Raw genomic sequence first — 27,628 nt, 5'->3', positions numbered from 1 at the left:
CAATAGGAATGTACACAACAGTGCACGGAAAGGCGCACGCCACTAGGCAGGGACACAAAGGAAGACCAGGGGGGTCCTCAGGGAAAGGGGACCATAGGGACACAAAGGAAGACCAGGGGGGTCCTCAGGTAAAGGGGACAGTGGACACAAAGGAAGACCAGGGGGGTCCTCAGGTAACGGGGACCATAGGGACACAAAGGAAGACCAGGGGGGTCCTCAGGTAAAGGGGACCATAGGGACACAAAGGAAGACCAGGGGGTCCTCAGGTAAAGGGGACCATAGGGATAGGCACAAAGGAAGACCAGGGGGGTCCTCAGGTAACGGGGACCATAGGGACACAAAGGAAGACCAGAGGGGTCCTCAGGTAAAGGGGACCATAGGGACACAAAGGAAGACCAGGGGGGTCCTCAGGTAAAGGGGACCATAGGGACACAAAGGAAGACCAGGGGGTCCTCAGGTAAAGGGGGACACAAAGGAAGACCATATGGGGACCATAGGGACACAAAGGAAGACCAGGGGGTCCTCAGGTAAAGGGGACCATAGGGACACAAAGGAAGACCAAGGGGTCCTCAGGTAAAGGGGACCATAGGGACACAAAGGAAGACCAGGGGGTCCTCAGGTAAAGGGGACCATAGGGACACAAAGGAAGGGGACCAAGGGGTCCTCAGGTAAAGGGGACCATAGGGACACAAAGGAAGACCAGGGGGTCCTCAGGTAATGGGGACCATAGGGACACAAAGGAAGACCAGGGGGGTCCTCAGGTAAAGGGGACCATAGGAACACAAAGGAAGACCAGGGGGGTCCTCAGGTAAAGGGGACCATAGGGACACAAAGGAAGACCAGGGGGGTCCTCAGGTAATGGGGAACATAGGGACACAAAATGAAGAGAAGGGGGTCCTCAGGTAAAGGGGACCATAGGGACACAAAGGAAGACCAGGGGGGTCCTCAGGTAATGGGGACCATAGGGACACAAAGGAAGACCAGGGGGGTCCTCAGGTAATGGGGAACATAGGGACACAAAATGAAGAGCAGGGGGTCCTCAGGAAATGGGCACCATATTGATGGATTGGATTACAGGGACCATAGGGACACAAAGAGGGCATCGGATTACGGGACAGTGAGGAGACAGTACCTCGTGGGGTCTGTAGAAGCCATCTGCGCAGGTCTCACAGTTGACACCGGCCGTGTTCTGGGTACAATCGATACACACACCCCCGCCATGGAAGTGTCCATGCGAGTTCATGCTCATCTTGTGGTCGTCCATAGTTTGGTTGTAATAGCAGTCCTCGGCCTTGTTGTGGCAGTTACATTCTAGTGGAGGAGAATATGAAATATGTCAGATAACAACTTATGTATCTTATAGGTAGACTAATGCAATGAGGGAGATGCAGACTTCGCTCTCACACCCTGTCTCTGCACATGTGCATGGGTTCGCTTCACACTGTTAGAGCCTGGTAGGTACGGGACCAAAACAGCTGACAAGTTTAGCTTCGCGCTCCACCGCTCCTCGTTGTTGCGGAAATTGACCCACTATGCTGTTTACTTTTTGCACCAATGTCATATCGCTGAGTCTACCTTTAATGTGAGAGTAGTGAAAGGTTAGTTTATATTAAGAATATACGCTGAGTGTACAATACATTAGGAACACCTTCCTAATATTGAGTTGACCCCCTTTAGCCCTCAGGACAGACTCAATTAGTTTGGGGCATGGACTACAAGGTGTCGAAAGCGTTCCACAGGGATGCTGGCCCATGTTGACTACAATGCGTCCCACAGTCAGCTAGATGGGGTGGCAGGTAGCCTAGTGGTTAGAGCATTGGGCTAGCAACCAAACGATTACAGGATCAAATCCCCGAGCTGAACAAGGGGCAGTCTTTGTACATAAGAATTTGTTCTTAACTGACTTGCCTAGTTAAATGTAAAAAATAAAATGTCCTTTGGGTGGTGGACCATTCTTGATACACACAGGAAACTGTTGGGTTGTGAAAAACCCAGCAGTGTTGCAGTTCTTGACACAGTCAAACCGGTGAGCCTGGCACCTACTACCACACCCCGTTGAAAGACACTTAAGTCTTTTGTCTTGCCCATTCACCCTCTGAATGCCACACATATACAATCCATGTCTCAACTGTCTCAAGGCTTAAAAATACTTATTTAACCCGTCTTCTCCCCTTCATCTACACTGATTGAAGTCGATCTAACAAGTGACATCAATAAGGAATCATAGCTTTCACCTGGATTCACATGGTCAGTCCATGGCATGGAAAGAGCAGGTGTTCCTAATGTTATGTGCACTCAGTGTATGCATGTTCAAACAGGTTTTGATTTGATTCTGTACTCTGAGTAAACACAACTTATGTGCAATTTCATTAAGGTGCTGAAACAGCTCAGATATGATAATATAAAATAGGACATCAACATGAAAAGCTTGTAAAAACCCATACAGTAGCTAACTCTGCTTCACATCTATGGATATTCAAATGTTTGAATTACTTCACAAGTGTCTCATGGAATTCATCATAGGGATGGAAAACAAGAACCTCTTTCATGTGTGTCAATGCATAAGTGAGACATGCAAGTGGATTTAATTGAAAAGCGTGAAAGTTATTTTATCTGGCACACTTTAAATCAAGTCTAAATCCAGCATGTAATTCCCATGTCTGTATTTACCAAGTGACAAACCAAGGGCAACATGCACAGTATGGACTTCTACTTAAGATAAGGTTTGAACTTATTTCCCCTTAGGCCCAAAAAGACCAAGTGCAGCTTACTCTCGCATGTGTTGCCGTTGGAGAGGGTTCCCGGTTGCCACGGTTCCTGGTGGTAGCCGGGGCAACACTCATTACAGCTCTCCCCACACGTATTGTGCTCACACACACACTGCAACTTCTGAGAGGACAAAAGAGAGAGAGAGGTGAGGAGGAGCCACAGGAAGTGACCGATTGAATGCTTATGCTCTAGTCCTAATGCCAGCTGGGAGTGGGACACACACACACACATTATTTTCCAAAATGTTCATTGTCAAGCAAATAGCTGGTTCTATACAAGGTGTGAAGTGACACTTGTGTGTTGTATGGTTATCATGTCATGATGTTTGTGTGTTACAGATGTAGGATATTAATTTGAGCCAGTTTGCTACAGCAGGAAAATAATCCAACACCAACAGGAAATGTGAATTATTATGTGAATTATAATTAATTTACATTTTTGTAGGGGTTAATACATTTTTTTCACAAGGACAAATCAAGCCTGAAATTTAAAAATCCTTTTAAAACTTCAAATATACTTCAAGTTTTACATTTCCTGCATTTCCTGCATTGCAGGTCAAATTAAGATCCTACATCTGTACGCTGGTGTGAAATATATGAGTGCATTTCCAAATGGCAAGTTGAAGGGTCACAGGATTAGTGCTTGCTTTCTCATCCTCTTGTTAAGGTGACATTCCCCCTTAATGAGGAAGGCAACTGAGCAAGTGTTGGGCTGTACCATTCCTTCAGGGACTATAGGGGGAGCTGAGAATACTAAATTCACTTATAAAAACAATTTGTTTGACAAATATATTTCTCATAAAGAAGTATTACTACCATACTTTGCATCAAATTGATGTAAAAGTACTCTTTGGAATAAGTGTGTACAGCAGTTACAACAAATTAGCAATGAACCAATGTTGATCCCGATAAGAGGAGCTTAATTGAGTCAAAATGTGACATGTTTAACATCTCACACAATATGTGAAAGGCAGTAAACAAGTTTTACACTAAACAAAAGCTGAATGACAGCCACCGTGTGAGTCTGAACGGGCAAAACTGAAGACGGCCTGGAGTTACCTTGGCAACGGGGTCCCAGGGGCAGCTCTGGGCGTGGCCGTAACAGATGCACATCCCGCCCACTGAGATGTCCTTGATGGAATAGTAGTACTGCAGAAGGAAACACAATGCCAATCAAGTTAGAATGACAAGACAGAAACAAAAACACTCAAATCTGCCTGGAGAAATGACAACTGATGTCTAAACTTATACTTCAGACATTCTGATGCAAATATCTCGTAATTTAATGTTTGTTGAAACCATAAAAATGCAATATACAAACGTTTTTCAAAATGTACAAACCACATATTTTGAATGAACGACCAATTTGGTTTAACATAGCATTTAAACAGAAAACAGAACAGTTAGTGAGAGCTAGTGCTAGTGCTTTAGCCATACCCGTCTGGTGACGATGGGGTCCACCTCCTTAGGGTCACGGTAGCTGAGGGTCATGAGGTCGGCGTTGAGCGTGCGGATCCTCTGCAGGCGCAGCCGGATGTAGCGGGCTGAGGTGAAGTCTAGCAGCTCTGGGGTCAGTTGGTCAGCACTGGGCCGCCCGTTGATCAAAGACGTGTGGATCTGAATAGGACAGAAAAAAAATGGCAAGACTAGTGGCAAAAATGAACAACACACATACATATCGACTGAAATACATCATTACGGTCATTTTTTCTCTCCGATATCACTTGCCAGTCAGACCACCGGCAAATGACATGACACAGGGCTAAACAATGTAAGACACGATCAAGGATCTCACTGTGGGCTTTGGGGTGCGTCTCAATAGTCTGAAGTGGCTTCATCTCCTTGTCTCCCTAACCTTGTTAAACTACTGAGATGCACTCTCAGCAGCTGTGAGTAATCACAGAGTATCCTAACCACAGACGTTCATTACAGCTCTGCCTCGGCTAGAGTTACATTAGCCCAGCAGGCTGGCGTCTAGAACTCTGGGAAAGCAGGCTTTCATTATCGGAAGGACGGTTGAGTCATCCCACTGTCTGGACTACATGTGCTAGAGGGGGGCACACAGAGCCCATTCTCATCTAATTGTCTGCCTTGAACCAGACCTATTAAAGCAGTGGTCTCAAACTCCCAGCCTGTGGGTCACCAACGTGCAGCTCATGAGCTCAATGTGGTTTGCGGGCCGGGAGTTTCAGACCACTGTGGTAATGTAAAGTTTAAATAAATAGATAATTACCTCTCCGTGCTCCAGGGGTACGAGACGTGAGTAGTAGGAGGTACAGATGACCTCGTCGTCTCGTTTGTAGGTGGGGGGTCCGAAGCGGGGGGTGATGTTGTAGCGGGTCAGACATTCTGTGTCGCTGATGGCGTAGTACTGCCAGGGTGTGTACTCCACACCGTCCATTGAACGCTCCAGCACCCAGTTACCGGGACGAGGGGAGTTGGCTGCCTTGATGATGATGTAGGCCACCTGGAAAATCTGGAGACACACACAGACAGACAGATTTTAATATTTCATATTTAACAGTGAGAGTACAAAGGACACACACACACACACACTTGTGCACTCATGCACACACAGACACACAGAGTTATTCTCCCACCCATAATATTTTATGTCTGGATCTCCATTTTGTTGTGCATGACTGGAAGCTCAGGCTGTGCACCTTAAATACAAGGCTTTTCATTCATAAGAGCACAAATAAGTATTTGATTGACAAGGAGCACATATGCAACAGATCTGTTTTGACATAATAACAGTGTACTGACACAATTAACCACTCAGTTACCGCAAGCACTCTGTAACCCTCTTTCATGTGATGTTGTCAAAATGTTAATTGCATGTTTGATTGAATTCCAGTCTTAGTGCATCTGGCCCTAACAGCGCATCGTATGACCCCTATGACCCCATACACAGTCATATGATAGGCTACCAAGCTAAATTGTGGGGTGGGGTTACAGCTCCCCTGAACCCCACTGTGAGACCTTGCCTCCACTCTCTCACTGTCTCCTCAACACTCCACTATGGGCCTTACAGAATCACAGGGCACTACTAGACTGCTATTGCAATTCCCTCTCTTTCACCTCTCTATGACCCTCTCAGTGAGACTAATAACAGTCTAGCCTGCCTCACATAAACGCACATAGAACCTGAGCTAGCCGTTATCGGCTTCTCAAATGGTCTTGTCAATGGTGTGTTTCCCCAGGGGCTGAGTGGAACCCCCCCCCCCCCCCCCCTCCGTTAAATCCTCCCTAAAGGTTCCAGGCAGCGGCACGAGGCTGTAAGTCTACCTCCCGGACAGGAGGCACACCTACTGGCGTGTCACAGCTGATTTACGGCGGATTCATAACTTCCTCAACGGCGAGGGAACGCGAGCGTTAGCGGGTATCGTCGCCAAGCCACACCGAGTCGTTCCAGTGCATCTAAATGTCAATCCCGCCTCAGGGCTGAGATGGATCATATGAAACAGAGAGCCGGTTGACTTCCCTCAGGTTATGTCTGAACCTTAAGTTACAGAATGATTTGCCCGTATGGGAATCTGAAAGCTAGACAAGACATTCGGTTCAAACATCTTTGGCTCAATGCCTTAGTCTGTATAGAAACCATGGGAAATTCTCTCTACAGCCGTGAATGATTCACCTGTATGGGCCTCCAATTGCTATACAAACATCTTTAGCTAAATGCCTTAAGGCCTTCCCACACTGAACGTCAGATTCAGACTTTTACATTTATTACATGTCACACTGTGCGATGTAACTAAAATACAACTCTGGATATCAACCTGGCCAGATTGTACGATTTGCTTGTTTTGTCGTCACATTCTGCTATTGGCTTGCATGGCTACGTTAGCCGACGTGGGGTACGCCAACTGCAGAGGTGTATTTGATCTGCACATTTGCCAGGAAGCCTCCCTCTATGCTCATACGTGAGTGAAGTGAGTTTGGAAAAAGTATGCATCTTAGAAATAGTCTTCATATACAAACTTGTCCCAAAAGAAGATTTTAGTTTTAATGATTTTTTTTGCATTTATTAAAATCCCATCAGGAAGCCTGATTTCAGATGTGTCATGTAAACAAGATTATTAGGGAAATCGTTCTTCTTGCAAAGCATGTAAATGTTTAAATCAAACTACTATATTAATCTGACTATTCACAATAATCATATTTTTGTGTGTGCATACTCAGTGCCTCTTGGTTGGTCACCGGGATCTGCTCGTAACACCAGCCAAACTACACGATCAAGGCTCTAAAGTTCAGACACAGACAGAACTCTGGTCGAAGCCTATGACTGCACTTGGTGGTACTTAATCGGCTGAAGCTGTCACACTGTACGACAATCATTTACGACCAGACAATTTGCCCATGATGGCAAAATTGTGGCATAAGCTGGATGAAATTGTACAGTCTGTGCAGGCCTTTAGTCAATATGGGAATGTTTGGGTTGCCAGATTCTGATATCTTCCCATGTCATTGAGATGACTAGATAGATGGGTGGATTCTGATATCTTCCCATGTCCTTGAGATGACTAGATAGATGGGTGGATTCTGATATCTTCCCATTTCCTTGAGATGACTAGATAGATGGGTGGATTCTGATATCTTCCCATGTCCTTGAGATGACTAGATAGATGGGTGGATTCTGATATCTTCCCATGTCCTTGAGATGACTAGATAGATGGGTGGATTCTGATATCTTCCCATGTCCTTGAGATGACTAGATAGATGGGTGGATTCTGATATCTTCCCATGTCCTTGAGATGACTAGATAGATGGGTGGATTCTGATATCTTCCCATGTCCTTGAGATGACTAGATAGATGGGTGGATTCTGATATCTTCCCATGTCCTTGAGATGACTAGATAGATGGGTGGATTCTGATATCTTCCCATGTCCTTGAGATGACTAGATAGATGGGTGGATTCTGATATCTTCCCATGTCATTGAGATGACTAGATAGATGGGTGGATTCTGATATCTTCCCATGTCCTTGAGATGACTAGATAGATGGGTGGATTCTGATATCTTCCCATGTCATTGAGATGACTAGATAGATGGGTGGATTCTGATATCTTCCCATGTCCTTGAGATGACTAGATAGATGGGTGGATTCTGATATCTTCCCATGTCCTTGAGATGACTAGATAGATGGGTGGATTCTGATATCTTCCCATGTCCTTGAGATGACTAGATAGATGGATGGAACAGGAAAAAAGGTCATGTGATCAGTGAGGTTAACATTCCTGTCCCAGCAGCAGCTTTCTCTCTCTGAGACTACAATCTGTAGAATCCTTTTGACAGGAAGCATCTTTATTCTCATCAAGGAAGCTTGGTCACCAGAGCTTTCTTTGGTTCTTTGGTCACTGGCCCAGTCTAGTCCAGAGAGTGTGTGTGTGTGTGTGTGTGTGTGTGTGTGTGTGTGTGTGTGTGTGTGTGTGTGTGTGTGTGTGTGTGTGTGTGTGTGTGTGTGTGTGTGTGTGTGTGTGTGTGTGTGTGTGTGTGTGTGTGTGTGTGTGTGTGTGGACCAGAAGTCCCCACAAGAATAGTAAACAAACAAAAATTTGACCAACTGGGGACATTTTGTTGGTCAAATGCTATTTTGGGGGGGTTAAGGTTAGAATTAGTGTTAGGGTTAGAATTAGGTTTAGAGTTGGGTGCTATGTTTTAGGGTTAGGTTTTTGGGTTAAGGTTAGTGTTAAGGTTAGGGTTGGGAAAAAAGTATGGGTTAGGGTTAGGGAAAATAGGATTTTGACTGGGACTGAATTGTGTGTCCCCACAAGGTTAGCTGTACAATACTTTGTGTGTGTGTGTGTGTGTGTGTGTGTGTGTGTGTGTGTGTGTGTGTGTGTGTGTGTGTGTGTGTGTGTGTGTGTGTGTGTGTGTGTGTGTGTGTGTGTGTGTGTGTGTGTGTGCGTGCGTGTGACTGTGTGTGTGTGTGTGTGCGTGAGTGCGTGTGAGTGTGTGTGTGTGTGACTGTGTGTGTGTGCGTGAGTGCGTGTGAGTGTGTGTGTGTGTGTGCGTGCGTGTGACTGTGTGTGTGCGAGCGTGTGTGTCAGCGACCTCCCTCAAAGGAGCTTAGTGTTCTCAAGGCAAACAGATGCTGTGAATGGACTGGGTTAGTTATTGAATCGTGACCTAATCCTGATCCATGTGGACTCCAATAAATGGATGCAGACCTGAACTATTGTGGACTAGCTGCCTTTGTGCAGCTAACTTAACTAACCAATTACTAGAACACTCCGTTTAGATGATACAAGTTAGTTAACATCACCAGATATCAGTTATTCCAAATATAAAACTCTAGCGACTCCTGTGCCGGGCCGGGCGCATGCACGCTGACACGGTCACCAGTTGTACTTTGTTTCCTCTGAGACATTGGTGCGTCTGGCTTCCAGGTTAAGCGAGCAGAGTGTCAAGAAGCAGTGCGGCTTGGTAGGGCGTGTTTCGGAGGACACATGGCTCTCGACCTTCGCCTCTCCCGAGTCCGTACGGGAGTTGCAGCGATGGGACAAGACTGTAACTACCAATTGGATACCACGAAATTGGGGAGAATTTTTTTTATAATAACAACAAAAAAACAGATTTCAGTAAACTATCCCAATTTCTGACACAGATATCTGATTTGATTTCTGACACAGATATCTGATTTGATTTCTGACACAGATATCTGATTTTATTTCTGACACAGATATCTGATTTGATTTCTGACACAGATATCTGATTTGATTTCTGACACATATATCTGATTTGATATCTTTGTCAGAAATTGGGATAGTTTACTGAAATTGTGATCTGAGTGCCACATTTCAGCAATATGTTTTGATGTGGCTAGTTACTGTGACTGCTAGAATACAGTGTTAGTCATTACTAGATGCTAAGCGCAAAGTTGTTCCCACTGTGTCTCTTTAGCCACCCAGTCATTACCACTAAATCCCATTCTGCCCAGTAGGACACAAAGCCCTGTGTAATGGCGTGCCTCGGCTAATCTGCCTAGTCACTGTGACTGGCTGGTGGACTTTGATGTGAGCTAGCAAGACCTGGCTGCAAGTAGCCGCGGGAAGCAGCAGAGGATTATTTTTGTAATTAGCTGCCATTTTGGATCAGGTTGGGGGGGTGGGGGGTTGTCTCAAAGGATAAGTGAAACAATCTGACCAGTGTGTTAGAAGAATGAATCGTGGGGTAATCAAAGGGTAAACTGTGACCTACCGAGACAAAACGAAAACACATACACTTACTAACACTTTTCCAATTGGAGAAACATTAAGTAATAGAAATGTGCTTCCCAACCGGTAGCCGGACTAGCCTCTGTTCCAGTTTGGCCGACGGGAGAGAGGATGGAAAGATAACAAGGGGGGAGAAGACAGTCATGGGGACCCAGCCAGTGGGAACGAGCAGAACCAGGCTGCAGGGGAGAGACAGGAGGATTACCCATCAGCCCCTAGGCCGTCAAAGGGGCCCTGATCACCAGTTGAGCTTCGCCCTTGGCGGGACCGGGGCTGTGGGGCTCAGAAAGCGGAGCTAAGTCCCCTAACTGGAGGGAGAAGCCTAAACCAAAAGTAAAGAAATATGGCCACCACTGACACTGAGCAGAGCTATGTCCTTCTTGCTACTAATCACCAACATGCTATAAAGACCTAATCTCTGGCTTGTTACAATACAGACCAAACTGTCTGTGTGTGACAATATGTTAGACACAAAGTTAGACAAAGTTGATTTTGAATATGTAAAATTGTCAGGTAAATTATATGAGTATTTAATAAATATTCAGACAGAAACAGGATGTCCTTTGGCTCCCCTCTTTTTTGTGTCTCTGACACTGAATAGAAACCAGCAGAATACTGAAAAGCAGTCAATTCTCAGGCCTGGTCAAGACCAACTTCCAGCAGTTTCAACATTTAAAATATGCTGTGGTAGCAGTAAATTAGGAATCCAGACAATAGCAGTGGAAGTCATGGCTGTGGGTTCCGACCACATAAAAGAGGCTGGCGTTTGGCCACAGGCCTAGAGGGTGGAGATGAGTAAGTCTTTTGTGTTGGTGGGAGATGGGAGATGGGGGAAGGGCGATGGGGGCCGGAGAGCCCCGTACACGACAGGACATGCACTCAGAGAGGCCCAGCCACACACCGGACAGGACATCAGACAGTATGAGCCAGTGTAGGAAACCAGCCACAGCCAAGGCTCTTTCACCAGAAACATGTATTGTAAGTTTTGAATCATATTACAGAGAGGCATTCTTTTGAGGTTGGGGTTGGGGTCAATTCCATATTGGAAAATCATTGGAAATTGGCCATTGGCTTCAATGATCTCCCCCCAATTCAGGATTTGTTCAATTCACATTTAAATATGAATTTTAACTGAATTAACCTATCCCCATCAAGTGTTATGGGTGGTCCCTTCTCTCCAATCACAACCTATCAACATACTACCTTCCCACATTGTTTACATGAAGTGTATCTATAACAAGTAAGTTAACATGTTGACATAGAGGGCGCTTCCCTCCTTTTCCAAAACAACAAGATTAGCTATTGAAGTCTCCAAAACTTCAGAGAGGATCCTAAAATTCCACACCAATAACCATGCAAGCTAGGGCCTTGCAGGTTGAAAAGCATCATATAGACGCGATATCAGTTTATCTGAGGTGGGGCATATTTTTATGCATCCGTCAAACATGGAAGGTTTAGCATTCTCAAATGCTGGGAGGTGTTTTCTAACGTATTTTGTCAGAGGGTCAGTTTGGGGAAGACCATTTTAATGGCATTAATTCTTCCGAGCAGAGAAATTGGAGAGTTCTCCAAAATAGTATGTTTGCTTTGAGTTTTTGTATCAGAGAGGGGAAATTCTCTTTAAATTACGATGGCTATTGTGGTGGACGGTGGCGACATTGTCGCCGTAAAGTGAAAAATTATCTAGAAGGGCAAAGGAGGGATTTGCGATAGGGAGCATGAATGACAATGACAATAAAGTGACATCTGTGGGCCAACACAGCTGGGCAGTGGGAACGGGGGCTGTTTGGACAGCAGCGTCTGCATTTGCCCCTCTCCCTCTCTCTCCTGGGGGGCCCACAGGATGAGAGCTCCAAATGGTTTCCCCTCTGTTTGTTTGACTGGGGCCTGTTAATTGGATAAAGAGCTTGGTTGTGTGTGTGTGTGTGTGTGTGTGTGTGTGTGTGTGTGTGTGTGTGTGTGTGTGTGTGTGTGTGTGTGTGTGTGTGTGTGTGTGTGTGTGTGTGCGTGCGTGCGTGCGTGCGTGCGTGCGTGCGTGCGTGCGTGCGTGCGTGCGTGCGTGCGTGTGCTTGTATGTGATGTGCTGGAATGGCATCCACAGGCAGATTAGCCCATCTAAATCCTGACACTTTGACACTGTATCCTGTCAGGTTTGGACTCCTGTGGATACTGGTCAATACAAGTACTGTCTGCCAGGCACCACACTGAGGGTTTTTATCAAGATGGATGCCACTGTTACCGAACCAAAAACACATGTCTTCATCAAATAAGTGAAAATACAGACATTTCACTTAACATAGAACATATGTGCAACATACTATAGCTTATATAAGAATATATTTACATTGTGGCACTGTAAACTTAATTTAAACACTCTTTCAAACAGAGAATTTAATAAAGGAAGAAATAGCCTAGATATAATGCTATTATTTCTTAGGGCTTCAGTTATGAGAATCAGTGTTCTCCCATGTGAATACTTCGGTATGGCGATATAGCAGTTAGTTGGAGAGAAAGTATCTCAGCTCCTCAGAGGAGAGGGCTAGCTAGGCTAAATCTTGAGGTTTTTAGAGGGATAATGAATCAGTCAAACAAAGCTCCCAATGACAAGCTAATATTTTCCATGTAGATGTTTATCTTTGCTCAGGTTTTGAGAAGTTTGAGTCATTTTCAGTTGGTTTACCAGTTGGGGTATTATGCTCTTTTTGACGTCTGCTATTTATAATGTCGATTTATTGTCATGACACGCTTGGTTTTGCTTTTATTAACTTAATACAAATGTTTGTTTGATCTAGTGTGATAATATTCAATTATTGTTGTATGATAATGTAACATCTTGAATTATTTGGCCTCTACTGTGTATTCAGCACCAGATACATTTCCATCACTCACTACTAACATATCTCAGTGTCTTGACAACTCTCTTTGGTAGCAACGATAGAACATACTGTATAATTACATTACCATATCAAAGTTATCACACGTCAGGAATCACACTGGGAATGTTAATGAAACATCGACCTGTAATCCCAACTTCTCTCAGCCTTTGATTTTCCCTGTTTCTGCATGTGTCTTCACAATTTTTCCCCGATAACTCTCGAGGGGAAGGAAATGGAATCTTCTGCGGTTGCAAATGAAATGTGGAGATAAGTGTACGTTTACTGCGGAGTAGTCCCAAACGCTCATTTTGAATCTAACGCGCTAGATTAAAGTGACTGGCTCCGAGCTGTATTCTCATCACCACTGGCAAAAATGAAAAACAAATATTGATGGGTGGACGGGAACCTGTGTATTCCATTTTCATCTCCTCCATTGCTAAGCAGTGGATAAACATCGCATCTCAAATGTTAAGCCTGTTGAGGTAGCCTATAGTGGTGGGGGGAAAAATCGATACAGTTACATATGGAGATACTATTTTTGACAATATTTCTGTATTATTTCTTGCGCTACCCGGCTGTATCTGCACCAAAACTCCAGTCTTTTCCCTTCATATCGTGTTCTCTATCTTCTTTTTAAATAGGGAGACCATTTCAGCACTTATATTTACACCAGCACATATATTCACATAACTGATCAAAACTCATTTCCTCATGGCTCTCTTTTGTCCCTCCGCAGGGAACATATGGTGAGCAATATGTGTTAATATTATATCGTCAGGTCTCTGGCAATTCCCAGCCCTCGTATCAAAATTGAGGCTAAATCTAGATGGAGCATGACGTGTAATCTAGGCAGACAGAGCGCTGAAAGGTCGGTGAATGGCTACACACACGCACACTTTGAAGAGTGTATTTTCACATGAAAGCAATTACTGGGATGTCTACATCCAAATTAGTTCCACATGTGCATTCCCAAGGTCAATATACGTCGCTGGAATTCCCAAGAGGAAGTGGGGAGGGTCCACATCTTAGCATTATATAGCACCTCTGAAACAGGTTGGTTAAAAGACAGGACCATCACAGCCGACTACTATGGTGTGTGTGTGGTGGCTCGATGAAAGAGGGTCTTGTTTCGAGTGCCTGTTGAAACAGGATTTTTTTTAAAGTAGCTGGCTCAGCTCAGTCCTGCCCCCCTTCCCCTTTGGTAGAGAGAAAGAGAGAGAATGTGAGAAAAAAAGAGGCATTAAAAAAAAAGAGGCCATCCAGACATAGCCCCCTCCCCCCCAACATTTGTTTATCAGCAGCACCCACGTTTTATTAGTCGTATGTATAGGATACACATGGTAAACACACCGTCCAACGACATGCTGACGTGCAGGTTCCTTCTCGACAACGTAACAACAATAAGAAATAATACAAGTTAACGATACGAACATAAAGTAAATGGCTCAGTGGAATGGAATACATACTTTAGCCTAAGTATAATACCGGAAGGCACAATTTAGAGTGTGTGTGTTCTCACCATGTAGCTAAAGAAAGAGGTGCAGTGTAAAAGCAGCAACATAGCAGTCCTCAGAATTCCTACCTGTCGTAAATCCAGAGTGATGGTCACCAAGTGGAACTGGCGGCCATTTTTTATGCTTGGGCTCTGCCACCACCCATTGGTGCCGTCAATAGCATTGGTGATTGGATGTTGCTCTGCATAATATCAAGAGAATAGCAAGAACATAAATACCACAAATCCACACCTGGAGCACTGTACTTCAGACAGATGACTCAACGACAGTGAGACTGTGGAAAGTCAAACTGTCTGGAGAGCTTGCCAGCAGGCATAACAGTAAAACCCCAGACTCTCCTCCCCAGCCCTCCCCTATGCATACTTAGAGGCTCTCGACTCCCATACCTTTGGGGTTTTGACTCTGGGCATTACAGGTTCGACACTGGGAGTTGCGGATGCGTCGTCCTGGTACGTGTTCCACCAGCTTACAGTACATCTCTGGCTCAGTCTCTCCACAGGTGGCATTGGTGGTGATCTCTGCATTACTGGCCAGGTTGAGGATGGCAGGGAAGAGACCTGGCAGAGATAGAGATGGGGTTTCAGACCATGACATGCATCTATCTGCACACAGAGACAGGGTATGACAGAGTACATGGTCTGTCTATTCACATAAGCATGCACACACTAGAAAACACTCCTTCATACTTACACATTATTTAATATAATTTAGTAGACAGTCTTATCCAGAGCCACTTATTATTATTATAGCCACTTAGATAAGCACACACATTACACCCCCCCCCAAAAAAAAAAGAGTAGTTGTATATCTCCCTTCCAACACCTCCCTATTTCCCACCCCCAATCTACACCCATCTGCAAGGCATGTCTTTGAGGAGCACCCCCCCTTCCAAACACACCCCTATCCCCCCCATCCCCCCACTCTCCACCCACATGTTTACATGGACCATTGATAGGTAAAATGGTCAGGTCGAGGAAATTGACAAAGGCTGGAGTCTATTGATGGGTGGTGTGGGCAGCTGTGGGCTGCTGTTATAATTACCAACAATGCCCTCTGGGCTTCAAGGCCTTTGTCCCAAAACATCTCTCCATCTCTGTCTCCTAACAGAGACTTCAGGAGGCTTATGCTAACAGATGAAATTCTACACTGAATAAAAATGTTTTTGACGGTGTGCTTATAAGATGCTTGTCTTTTTATAATTTGTTAACCTTTGGTATACAAATTAAAGGCCTGCTGGTCATGATTTATAAATGGTTTATACATGTGTTTACTAATGCTAATGAATATATTAACAAATTATGCTTACACTGTTTATTAATAGTTAATAAACTAGATGTTTCTGAGCAGATCCTCAAAGAAGTCAAATCAAGTGTCATCTCAAACAAAATTTCAACTTAGGGCCACCAATAAGATAGAGATAGCTCTGACTGCATGTGTGGTTATGGGTGTGGGTAAGCAGACCCGCGAGCCACTGCAGACCCTCATGATGAGTTAATTTTTTTGTGGCCCCCACCCCCATCAAAGGCGCCATACCTGATCTAAAAGATATGGAAGATTTCGAGGGGAACCTTGTTAGCTTGGCCTATGACTTAATCCTATTGAATTGAATGGCCCCAAAGCATTCCTGAGAACACTGACGAGAACACTGATGAGCACTTCAGAGGCTCAAGAGATAAGGAAGCTGGGGGATGAAGTCTTTAGCCTAATGACATAGCAGCAATGAGACATCTGACCAGACCAGTGGTAGCATGTCTTGGAGGCAGACCCACTTATCAGTAGTGACCATTGGGATCAATCCATTTTCAACATATGAGCCAGTACCGTACGGTTCGGCTCTGCAAGACAGTGTGAAACCGGTATAACTGACTGACAGACTGTTTGTCTGTTTGTCTATCTGTTGGTCGCTCGGTGGCTGCTGATTTCTCATTGAAAGAGAGGCTTGACCCCTGTGCTCTGTGGGCTGGAAAGGGGACACCCAGGGAGAATGGATTGGAAAGCAATTATCCAGTTCATGACTACTATTCATTAAAGGCTGGTTGTTATAATGCTTTTACCACAGCTTGCCTTAAAAAATAACTTGATTTAATCTTAGAAACTATCCTGGGATAGAAAGAAACCTCAACCGTGTTCTCTGACCACCAAACTCACAATGTTTTCATAGTTTGGAAATCAATTATGTTTATTGATTTTAAGTCATCCTCAAAGCCAAATCTTAAATCTCAATGGATTTGATCCTGTGAAAGTGAAACACATTACTTATTATTTTGGCTCATGGTGGACCCAATCCCAAGAGGGCTATTTAACAGTACCTAGCTTCGACATGATCAAACCAGGTGCCGATAGCTGTGTGAAGGTAAGTGACACAGTGACAGCCCTGGTCAGCTGAATCAACACACCACATGGGTGGTATGTTATTGACACACAGCAACTGGTTGTGGACAGGGACAGTCAGTCAGGTCCTGGCATTTCATCAATAAATCACCACCTAGTCGTGATGTAACGGCACACTGCCTGTCCCTGCTAATCAGTGCTACTAAGCTGACTGACACATAGTCAGGCAATGCTGTCACACATAGATGTGGTAATTTGTGGTAATTTCAGGATTGTTAAGTCTATTAGCTGGGGCTCCTTTATATTGGGGATGCTTTTAGTCATCTGTGTGCGTAATCTTGGCTCCATAATGAACGTTGCCATATTGTGGAAAATGAAATCAAAGCCAAGCTAGCGTCCTTGTTCTACTTGTGTTTATTTTTCTATAATTATGGGCTTTAATCCTCTTTTGAACTGTTGATCACGTACTGGGTGTCTTATTATATCCTGCCTGGTTGGCCCTGTCCGGGGGTATCGTCGGACGGGGTCACAGTGTCTTCCGACCTCTCCTGTCTCAGCCTCCAGTATTTATGCTGCAATAGTTTATGTGTCGGGGGGTTAGGGTCAGTCTGTTATATCTGGAGTATTTCTCCTGTCTTATCTGGTGTCTAGTGGGAATTTAAGTATGCTCCCTCTAATTCTCTCTCTATCCCTCCCCTCCCAGAGGACCTGAGCCCTGGGAATTTGCCTCAAGACTTCCTGGCTTGATGACTACTTGCTGGCCCCAGTCCACCTGGTCATGTTGCTGCTCCAGTTTCAACTGTTCTGCCTGCGGCTATGGAACCTTGACCTGTACACCGGACGTGCTGCCTGTCCCAGACCTTCTGTTTTCGACTCTCTCTCTCTACCGCACCTGCTGTCTCTAACTCTGAATGCTTGACTATGAAAATCCAACTGACATTTACTCCTGAGGTGCTGACATGTTGCACCCTCTACAACCACTGTGATTATTATTTGACCATGCTGGTCATCTATGAAAATTTGAACATCTTGGCCATGTTCTGATATAATCTCAACCAGGCACAGCCAGAAGAGGACTGGTCACCCCTCAGAGCCTGGTTCCACTCTAGGTTTCTTCCTAGGTTCCTGCCTTTCTAGGGAGTTTTCCTAGCTACCGTGCTTGTACATCTGCATTGCTTGCTGTTTGCGGTTTTAGGCTGGGTTTCTGTATAGCACTTTGTACATTGGCTGATGTAAAAAGGGCTTTATAAATACATTTACAAAAAATATTAGCCTCTTAATCCGCTTATCTGACATAACATATGAGACAGCTTTGCTTGTTAAATTACAGTTTTGGTCTCCGCTTGATATCATGTGATGTAAACTAAAATTGGGCATACATTGGATCTGATTGGTCTGTTGGTTTGACCAATGTGCTCTCAACATCAGAGGTGTGAGGTTTGATCCCCACATTACTGACTGTGTTGCTTTGGATAAAAGCATCAGCCAAATAACCATTCAATTTATACAGTATATACATCATACATGGTCCTTTCCAGCACCAGTTCCAGCAACTATGGTGAGTGCATAACCAGGCCAGCATGATACAGCTAGGCTCGGCTCAGTAGAGTGAAAAGGACATCAGTCAGTCAGTGAGGCCTGGCCAATGTTTGGACAACAACGTCCTGTGATTGACTGGCCTGGACCTGGGCAGCTCCCCAAAAGTCAGAGGTCATCATATCAGCCTTACACATAGACTTTGTAACTGTCCCATTATGGCGTCAGTGAGAGCATGGGCTGTGCCATTGAGGCCATGTCCATCCTGAAGTAGTCCATTCACTTCTTCTACTACTTCTATGATGGTGCACACAGCCACCTAGAGTGTGTTGTTTGATCAGTTATAAAACCAAGGTTGGCGATATTACCTGCAGTTATGGAATGTTTCCTCACTAGTATAATTCATTGGCTGATCCCTCCTGGTGACCTGGATGGAATTAGGAAGTCCCACCCAGTTGACTATTTCAACATGAAAGTCCTCAATGGCGCTGCTCATGCTAAAATGGACTTTTTGGCACTAGAGTCCTCTATCTATCTCTATGGCTTTACCCAGGATTACCAGGGGGCTAAACTGCGAACATCTTTGGAATGCCACTGTCACTGAACACAAAAGACTAACGTTTCAACAGCTCAATCACTGATAGATAGCATCTGGGTCAATAAGATAAAAATGCTGGACATGGCTGAAGATGTTAGCCAATATACTTTGGTGGTATATTTGGAGGCTCCTGAATGGCGAAGCGGTCTAAGGCACTGCATCTCAACACTAGAGGAGTCACGACAGACACTGGTTCAAATCCAGACTGTACCACAAGCAGCCATGATTAGGAGTCCGATAGGGCGGCGCACAATTGGCCCAGCGTCGCCCGGGTTTGGCCAGAGTAGGCAGTCATTGTAAATAGAATTTGTTCTTAACTGACTTGCCTAGTTAAATTAAGGTTAAAAAAAATACATTAAGAAATATATATACTGTATACCAAGGTTTTTGGAAAAAGACACAGGATGGTTTTTCAATACCGTCAAAACGAGTTTTTGAAGTTTTTCAACAAATGTGAATATTTATAGCTACTTTTTAAGTGTCACGCCTTGGTCATTGTATCTTGTGTTTTTGTTATATGTTGGGGTAGGCCAGGGTGTGACATGGGTTTATATGTTGTATTTCGTATTGGGGTTTGTATTAATTAGGAGTGTGTTTAGTAGGGGTGTGTCTAGTTAGGCTTGGCTGCCTGAGGCGATTCCTAATTGGAGTCAGCTGATTCTCGTTGTCTCGGATTGGGAACCGTATTTAGGCAGCCTGAGTGCGCGTTGTATTTCGTGGGTGATTGTACCTGTCTTAGTGTTAGTCACCAGATAGGCTGTATTTGTTTCACTCATTTGTTGTTTTCGTATTTTCAGTTATCTCATGTACCGCATTATTCTTCATTAAAAGTCTTGAGTAACCTACACGCTGCATTTCGGTCTGACTCTCTACAAACAACAGACGAAGTTCATTACATTAAGTTAATACCTGCTGTCAACTTGTGCAATATGTTAGAAGACAAAGCAGATTACGTTCTCCATTTCACTTGTCACATATCTTACATTATTAAGCTTACCGTAGTTCCCCAGAACAGTTGAGCCAGTCATGCTTTTGTTTGTATATAGCACAACGGCAGAAAGAGGGAGCTGGTGAGTCCATTGCTCACATGAGGTGATGAAGTTACACGTATGCAATTCATTTCTAAATGTTTGCCGGCTTTCTGCTGTGTTTGAAAGTCAAAGAGCTCTGGATTAGTTTTTCCCCCCTGTCCTTTCTACAATAAGTGATTTATACTCCGTTCTTCTCCCCTCTGCTCCATGTACACATGCATGCATCACAACTTTGTTCATATTATGTACAATTTCTCTCGTTCACTTTCTCTTCTAAATGTCCACTCACCAAAAATGACATTCGGTAGCTACTAGTTAGGCTTGTATAACTTAATGAGATGAATTTGCCTATCTTTACAATTAGTTTATGGTCGTTTTTGCTCGTTAGCATTTAGCCAACATCATCTATGTGATTTTGCTATTAGTTTGTGCTAATTTTGTTAGCATTCTAGTAATAGAGGCAAGCGCCCCCTTGTGTGCTATGCCAGTAATAATGTAAATCCCGGGATGAGAGAAGGACAGTATGACGATATAAAAATCTGGATACAGCCCAAGCCTATTAGCCAACTACCGTTTAGCAGTTCAGGTAGCATTACTCAGCGCTTAGCGGACTCGGGTTATGCAGAGAATGTTGTGTAAATAGGATGAGAGTGATTGTGAATTGATTGAACTGATCGATGCATTCTCTGTGTGGCACATATATTAGTAAAAGTGTCTATTTGAGGGTGTTTGGTTCATCTCCAGAGAGTTTGGTTGGAATGTTCCTGTTTGTACTATTTCGAGTAACCCTCCCCCCACAGTCAATGGGATTCAGCTTATGCTAGCCTTACATTTACATTTACATTTAAGTCATTTAGCAGACGCTCTTATCCAGAGCGACTTACAAATTGGTGCATTCACCTTATGACATCCAGTGGAACAGGGCTTCAAAAGCCCTTCAAAATAGCCTTCAAAAGCCCTTCAGTTAGAATCAATGCTCGAAAGTTTGGAGAAAAAGGTTGGAGGATGGCACACAATCATACTAAGTACTTCAATAACCATTTGAAAACACCTTACTAGCACCTTACTACATTGCCTTCCACCCCAGTCGGGTTAAAATGCTTGTCTGCATTACCAAATCTGCTTGTGACTTTGTTGAAAGTTTATAAGTCAAACTTTCCCTTTAATAATTAACCACAGGTCATGAACGTGATTCCTTTCTAGATCAGGAGAGATTGGTGATGTTGATTTCCAACCCCCCGTGGCTTTTTCCACACTAATATCTAACCTTTTTATGAGCTACGACACACACACGCACACACACACACACACTCAGCTGAGGACACAATGTAAGCGTATCGTCTTATGAACCATTATCAAGGTGTATGTACTAATGTTATAACACCCAGTACCTCTGACACTAAACCAGGAGGTAGGCGACTGAGTGGATCCAACACGTCACTCACTCCATTCCAGCTACTCAGAGCCACTCAAAGGTGAGAAGATAATCACAAAAACTCTCTATCTTCAGAATCTCTCATTATTTGCAGTGCTTCCTCAAACCACCTTGAATCCTAATAGGCCCCTACTAAACGTAATCAGATGGGAGTGTGGACTGATAGCAACTAAAGAAGGTGACACAATCAGAACAATGGAGTTTCAACAATGCGGTTGACCGATAAGATATGCAGTCACAGTGTGACTCAGATGACTAATCTCTGTATTGGAGAGTAGAGGTGTAATAATAAATGTAGAGATACGGAGCAGCCTTGTAATATAAGATATATAGCTGCTGGTTGTAAACTTGAATCTTATTTGTACAAAGATAGATTGTAAATAATTGATATCAAATCAAGTGGCATTTCGGTGGTATTTCAGGAAAAAAATAACCCAAGTACTGTTACAAAATGGGAATAGAGGGGCATGAACAAACTACACGCCTGAATGTGTCCACACAAATAACATGTCTCAGAATTGAAGTCGGCATGTTCTTAAATGGGCCTAAAACAAAAAGGAACTTCAGTACGCCACTCTTGGTAACTTATAATCGTATGCATGTTTACAGTACTAATTCCCGGGTGCACTACAAATCCTCTAGCTATCATTTTTACAACTGTCCTCCTCCAACTTCCCCCCTTCGGTGTGATGGTAGACCTATAGCCAGAGGGCATCCTAAAGAGAGAGCTCTGTCATTACTATAGTGCCAACCCATCCACCACGCCCTACTGTGGTCCAGACACAGATACTATAGCTGGATCCAGACACACCTGGCTCGATATAATGATGAGTTCACTTTGGAGGTGTAAAAGTCACTGTCTTAAAATGAGGCTTTAGCTACAGTCAAAATCCCACAGTGGTGTGGTGCTTTGAGTGTAAATCAATTCTTTCTCTCGGGTGCAGGGTAATAATTATGCAAAATGGACCCCCTGGCACTGTTTTCTGCTACCAAAATGGTTGATCATTTCCCAGAGAGAACAGTGTTATGTAGCACAGCTCGACTCAAGGTATCATTCATTAGATCACACTGTAGCAAAAACAAGTGGTTTCTTATTGGACAAGTTCAGGTAGTCCATCCCTGTTTCAGTCCATTTTCTTCTATTTGGTATATTAATGATTATGACCCATCTTGGTTCTGTTGCCCTCTTCACTGGGTCTCTGTCTTTCACAGTGTCACATAAAAATCGCAGGTGAGAAATCCTATTGGTATGGTAAAGCTGGTTTGGATTCCATTTGGGAACCCTTGCATATTATTGTACCAGAGTGTTAACACCACCTAATGTTATGAGCTCTAATGAGATTTCACTCTTCATGCTGGGAGCAAATGGGATTGACACATTTGCTTTGAATTTGTTTGACGTGTTAAATAAATATAATAGATATATTTGTTGCATTTGGAGATCCCCCAACATGGTAAGGCCAACAAGTAGGTACAAGCTTCTCCAATGGCTTTGGAGAAAGGAAATTCCACCGTTTCTGGAATTACTCAAACTTTTTCACTTTAAAATGTAGGCCAAACAAAAACCACTGATTTCAAAGTGTAACAAACCATACAACTCTATGTCCAATTACAACATTGAACAATTTACACAGTAAATAATACAAAGAAAACATTTACTGGAAAATCTGTGCAGATGCAAAGTTTGGTAACAGAATAACTAGGGCTGAGAATAGCCAAGGACCCCACGATACCATATTTTCACGATACTTAGGTGAGAATACAATATGTATTGCGATTCTCACGATTCTTATGATTCTATATGTATTGCGATTCCATACTGTGATTTTATTGCGATTCAATGTTCCAAACATATTGCTCACCATATGTCTGCTGCAGAGGGACAAGAGAGAACCATGAGCAAACAAGTGTTGATCAGTCATGGAAATAAAAGGGCTGAAAACAAATTGGGTCCCTATTTACAAAGAAGATGGAGAACAAGCTATGAAGGAAAATACTGCGGTTTTGGTGCATGTACAGCAAACTAGCGTAAAAATAACATTATGATACTGTCAAAACTATACGAAACGATATACCATAAAAATGATATCCCAATATGTATACATTTTTTCCACCATCACCAAGAATAATGGTAAAACTTCCCTCAGTTTCTTTCTGTTACTGAACTTTGTATCTGCACAGTTCCTCCTGTAAATAGGTTTTTGTCAAATGTTTGTGCATAGAGTTAAATGGTTTGTTAAACTTTGAAGTCAATGGTTTTGGTTTGGTATACATTTTAAATTCTTATCATAATTCCTTTACCATGGAATTGCCCAGAATTCTTCTAAAAGCAAGCAATTACTCAAGTTCTCAAGTATTCATGCAGATCAATTAAAAGTGTGTTTCTTATATGTGTTCACTAGAATGGCGAAAAGTTTAACAGTGCATCAAAATCTGATTTTGATTTCAAGTAACACAAACATATACACACAAAAAAGACAAACCAAGAGGGCATGTAATGAACTCTGGTCTATTTGAACCCACAAAACTGCACCTCAAACATTTTCTACTGATGACATGATTGTTATTGCAATTAGAGGCATTGAATTCGGGCTTGAGGGCGACCCGAGCATGTTAGCATGACTATGCTTTGGAGAAAGAGGCGTCAGCCATTGTCATTCATTTCAATGACAATGGCCTGGAATTTCTGTCATGTGAACCTCTTGAGCAAAGACCGTTAGGAATGAAAGGAGAGTAGGTGAGAAAACTAATAATGTTAACGGTTTAACAAAGTAACTATCACGTAGATTGGCCAGTGATAGTAGGTTACTGGTGATGCAACATGTTGTATATTAAAATGGGGAGACGAATTTCTAATTACTTAGAAAGCTCCTGTTTGTAAATTATAAACTTAATGGCTGAATTATTATGCCACAAGTGTCCAATTTCAACACCAACACCCCATAGTTAGGCCTATTACTTTTGACTCAATTTATGCAATACATATGATTTATTCTGTCAAATGTAAATAACAGTAAAATAGTCATTAGGCCTACTCAAAGTGTATTATAGCCATCAATAAAACAAAGTATGACGTTACTATTTCTAATCCTCCACTCATGTTTTGCATTAATTAAAGTGCATATTCATTACATTGCATAAATAATTACAAAATGCTTTGCCTCGGATGCACTGAGACCTCGTGCTGAATGAACATTTAGTCAAAATGCAGTCAAATGGAAAATGATTATTTCCAGCTCACCTCTTTGCTGGCAGTCCGCGGAGGATGCCCATAGCAGCACAATTGCACAGAAGAGCTTCATCTTTCTCAACACATTTGGGTTGGGTTCTAATAAATATCTCCAATAATACGTTAGGAATATATTTTCTAATGTTTACAGGAAATTATAGACTAAAGTTGTTGTCTTTTTGTCTTTTTATCTCTCCTCTCATTCATTCAGCTAACTTTTGTCTCAACTTTTTCATTCTGTCCCGCTACAAAGTCGCTGGCTGGACCGCACCATTTGGTGAGGAGCAGAGGGGTGTGACCAAATTGCACAACTTTAAAAGAGTAGGCCTTTAACCTCTATACAAGCCGAAGGAAACACTGGGTCAACTACATAGAAGCAGGCCTTTAGTATACAGTACCAGGTGGTAGAATTCTGCAACCACGAACAACAGCCCATGTAAATATTGAAGCATGATAATGAAACTGGAATGGAAAGCATCATTGAGTCACCATTATTTAGGGCATTCAATAACCACAATTAACTGTACAAAGTTTATGTAATAAAGGCTTCTGTTTGTATCAAACATGTCTTCCAGATTAATTGCATAATGTTATCAACAAAGAGAAACAAAACTAAGCCATTTATAATTCTGGATATTAAAAACTGTTAGCGAAATGAAAGTTTGATCCATTTAGCTACTTTACCAATTATGATATAATTCCTAGAGGGCCTCATTTTTGGGTCAGGGGTGTGTGTATTACTGCCCTCATGTGGACACAATGAATATATATATGGGAATGATAATAGGGCCAACACTACTGCAGTAATACAAGAGACCAGCAGTGTGAATAGTCAGGACTCTTACATGACGTATCACTAAGAGCTACAGATTTTATGATGATGATTTGTGTTTCTATAGGGCTTTTCTTCAACTTGAAGCATTTCATATTGTATGGGGGCAGAACTCACCTCTTATCTCCACTACTAAAATAGTTCCACAACTACGTTTTTGCTTCGTATCTATTCACACAATAAAGTATCTGGGGCAGTTGAAACATTCTGTTGTTGACATAAGAACCTAGACTGAGTGCACATAACATTAGGAAGACGAAAAATGTAAGTGCCTTTGAATAGGGTATGGTAGTAGGTGCCAGGCACACCGGTTTTAATGTGTCAAGAACTGCAATGCTGCTGGGTCCACCACCCAAATAACATCCAGCCAACTTAGCACAACAGTGGGAAGTATTGGAGACAACATAGAGTCCATGCCCCAGTGAATTAAGGCTGTTCTGAGGGCAAAAGGGGGGCAGGATTTTATAGAAAGTATCTCTGCAATGTTTTATGTGACAATGTCCTCACACCCTTTTTGGAGAATGAATGACTTCAGTGACTTATTGATAAATGCCAATGCCATGCATGATAACACTGGATGACAGAGACATAACAGACATGATTTTTCATCATACAGATAATCACATATGTGACAATGTCCTCTTTTCCCTCTGTGCATGGACAGTGAGTAGAGAAATTATTGCTGTCACCATCCCTGTCTAATGAGCCTGTAAAGCACAAACATGACCTATTTTGACAATGGCCCTGTATCTATTTCCCCAGAGTCAGATGAACTCGTGAATAGCATTTTTATGACTCTGTGTCCAGTATGAAGGAAGTTAGAAGTAGTTTGCTAACTGCTAACTAGCATTTGCACAATGACTGGAAACTCTATGGGTTTCTGCTAGCATGCTATTCCTATGCTAACACCGATTCCTGGAAATGATAATGGTTTAGGTGTGTATAGATCAGGACAGTAGCAGTCAACACTAATAGAGATATGGGTACAGGAAGGTGATCCCACCGGGCACACACTGGTTGAATCAACATTGTTTGCATGTAATTTCAATTAAATTACATTGAACCAACAATGGAATTGACATTGAATTGTGGGTTGAAACTCCCGTATAGAGTTATGGCATTAATGAAGTTTCACCAGCTTGCCTAATATAACCACCAGGTATCTCTTGTGTGAAGATACTTGGGGAACCCAGATGGAAGGTTTGAGTGATGCCAGTGGAGACCCGTCATTCAGGGAAGGTGGGGCAGAGGTAAACAAAGAAATATAGTACATACAGTACCAGTCAAAAGTTTGGGCACAGCTACTCATACAAGGGTTTTTCTTTATTTTGACTATTTTCTACATTGCAGAATAATAGTGAAAACATCAAAACTATGAAATAACACATATGGAATCATGTAGCAACCAAAAAAGTATATAAAATATATATATATTTTTTGTGTTTGAGATTCTTCAAAGTAGCCACCCTTTGCTATATTTTCCACTGGCTGCCCCACCACCACAGAAAGCACCGAGCTAGGCAGAAACACCTACATTTTGGAGCTTACCTTACTCAAGAAAGCAAAAAAGAGATACGGTTTATATGCGGCTTTATTAAATAAAATATATTTTTTAATTATTTTTTGCAAACTGAGATGTGACATGTATTAATGCCAAAATAGCATGCAAAACAGCTATTTTGGCATTAATACATGTATATGTACAGTATGAAATAACAGTATGAAATAACACTGATGAGTCCAAATTTAAGATTTTTGGTTTCGGTTGGTTTTTGTGAGACGCAGAGTAGGTGAACGGATGATCTCTGCATGAGTGGAATCATGGAGGAGGAGGTGTGATGGTGTGGGGGTGCTTTGCTTGTGACACTGTCAATTATTTATTTAGAATTGAAAACACACTTAACCAGCATGACTACTACAGCATTCTGCAGCGATACGCCATCCCATCTGGTTTGCGCTTAGTGGGACTATCATTTGTTTTTCAACAGGACAATAACCCAAAACACACCTCCACGCTGTGTAAGTGCTATTTGGCCAAGGAGAGTGATGGTGCTACATCAGATGACCTGGCCTCCACAATCACCCGACCTAAACCCAATTGAGATGGTTTGGGATGAGTTGGACTGCAAAGTGAAGGAAAAACAGTCAACAAGTGCTCAGTATATGTGGGAACTCCTTCAAGACTTTTGGAAATCATTCCAGGTGAAGCTGGTTGAGAGAATGCCAAGAGTGTGCAAAGCTGTCAACAAGGCAAAGGGTGG

The 27,628-nt window shown here is 42.9% G+C and overlaps 1 protein-coding gene across 1 annotated transcript in view; it reads right to left on the bottom strand.

The window, feature by feature from the left end:
- LOC124039618 (laminin subunit alpha-1-like) overlaps positions 1–24,763 on the bottom strand; it is a 76,595-nt gene extending 51,832 nt beyond the window's left edge. The window contains exons 1-8 of the mRNA XM_046355777.1: positions 24,548–24,763; positions 14,762–14,932; positions 14,444–14,556; positions 5,002–5,244; positions 4,206–4,385; positions 3,828–3,917; positions 2,772–2,889; positions 1,133–1,311 (exon numbers count right to left, since the gene is read on the bottom strand). Coding sequence (XP_046211733.1) covers positions 1,133–1,311; positions 2,772–2,889; positions 3,828–3,917; positions 4,206–4,385; positions 5,002–5,244; positions 14,444–14,556; positions 14,762–14,932; positions 24,548–24,608 — 1,155 coding nt within the window. The 5' untranslated portion in view covers positions 24,609–24,763. The remainder of the gene's footprint in view (positions 1–1,132; positions 1,312–2,771; positions 2,890–3,827; positions 3,918–4,205; positions 4,386–5,001; positions 5,245–14,443; positions 14,557–14,761; positions 14,933–24,547) is intronic.
- Between the last annotated feature and the right edge of the window lie 2,865 nt (positions 24,764–27,628).

Source organism: Oncorhynchus gorbuscha, linkage group LG07 (assembly GCF_021184085.1).
Source record: "Oncorhynchus gorbuscha isolate QuinsamMale2020 ecotype Even-year linkage group LG07, OgorEven_v1.0, whole genome shotgun sequence".
In the NCBI taxonomy this organism is placed as follows: domain Eukaryota; kingdom Metazoa; phylum Chordata; class Actinopteri; order Salmoniformes; family Salmonidae; genus Oncorhynchus; species Oncorhynchus gorbuscha.
The sequence above is the reverse complement of the archived record's forward strand: the minus strand, read 5'-3'. Positions and strand labels throughout refer to the sequence as shown.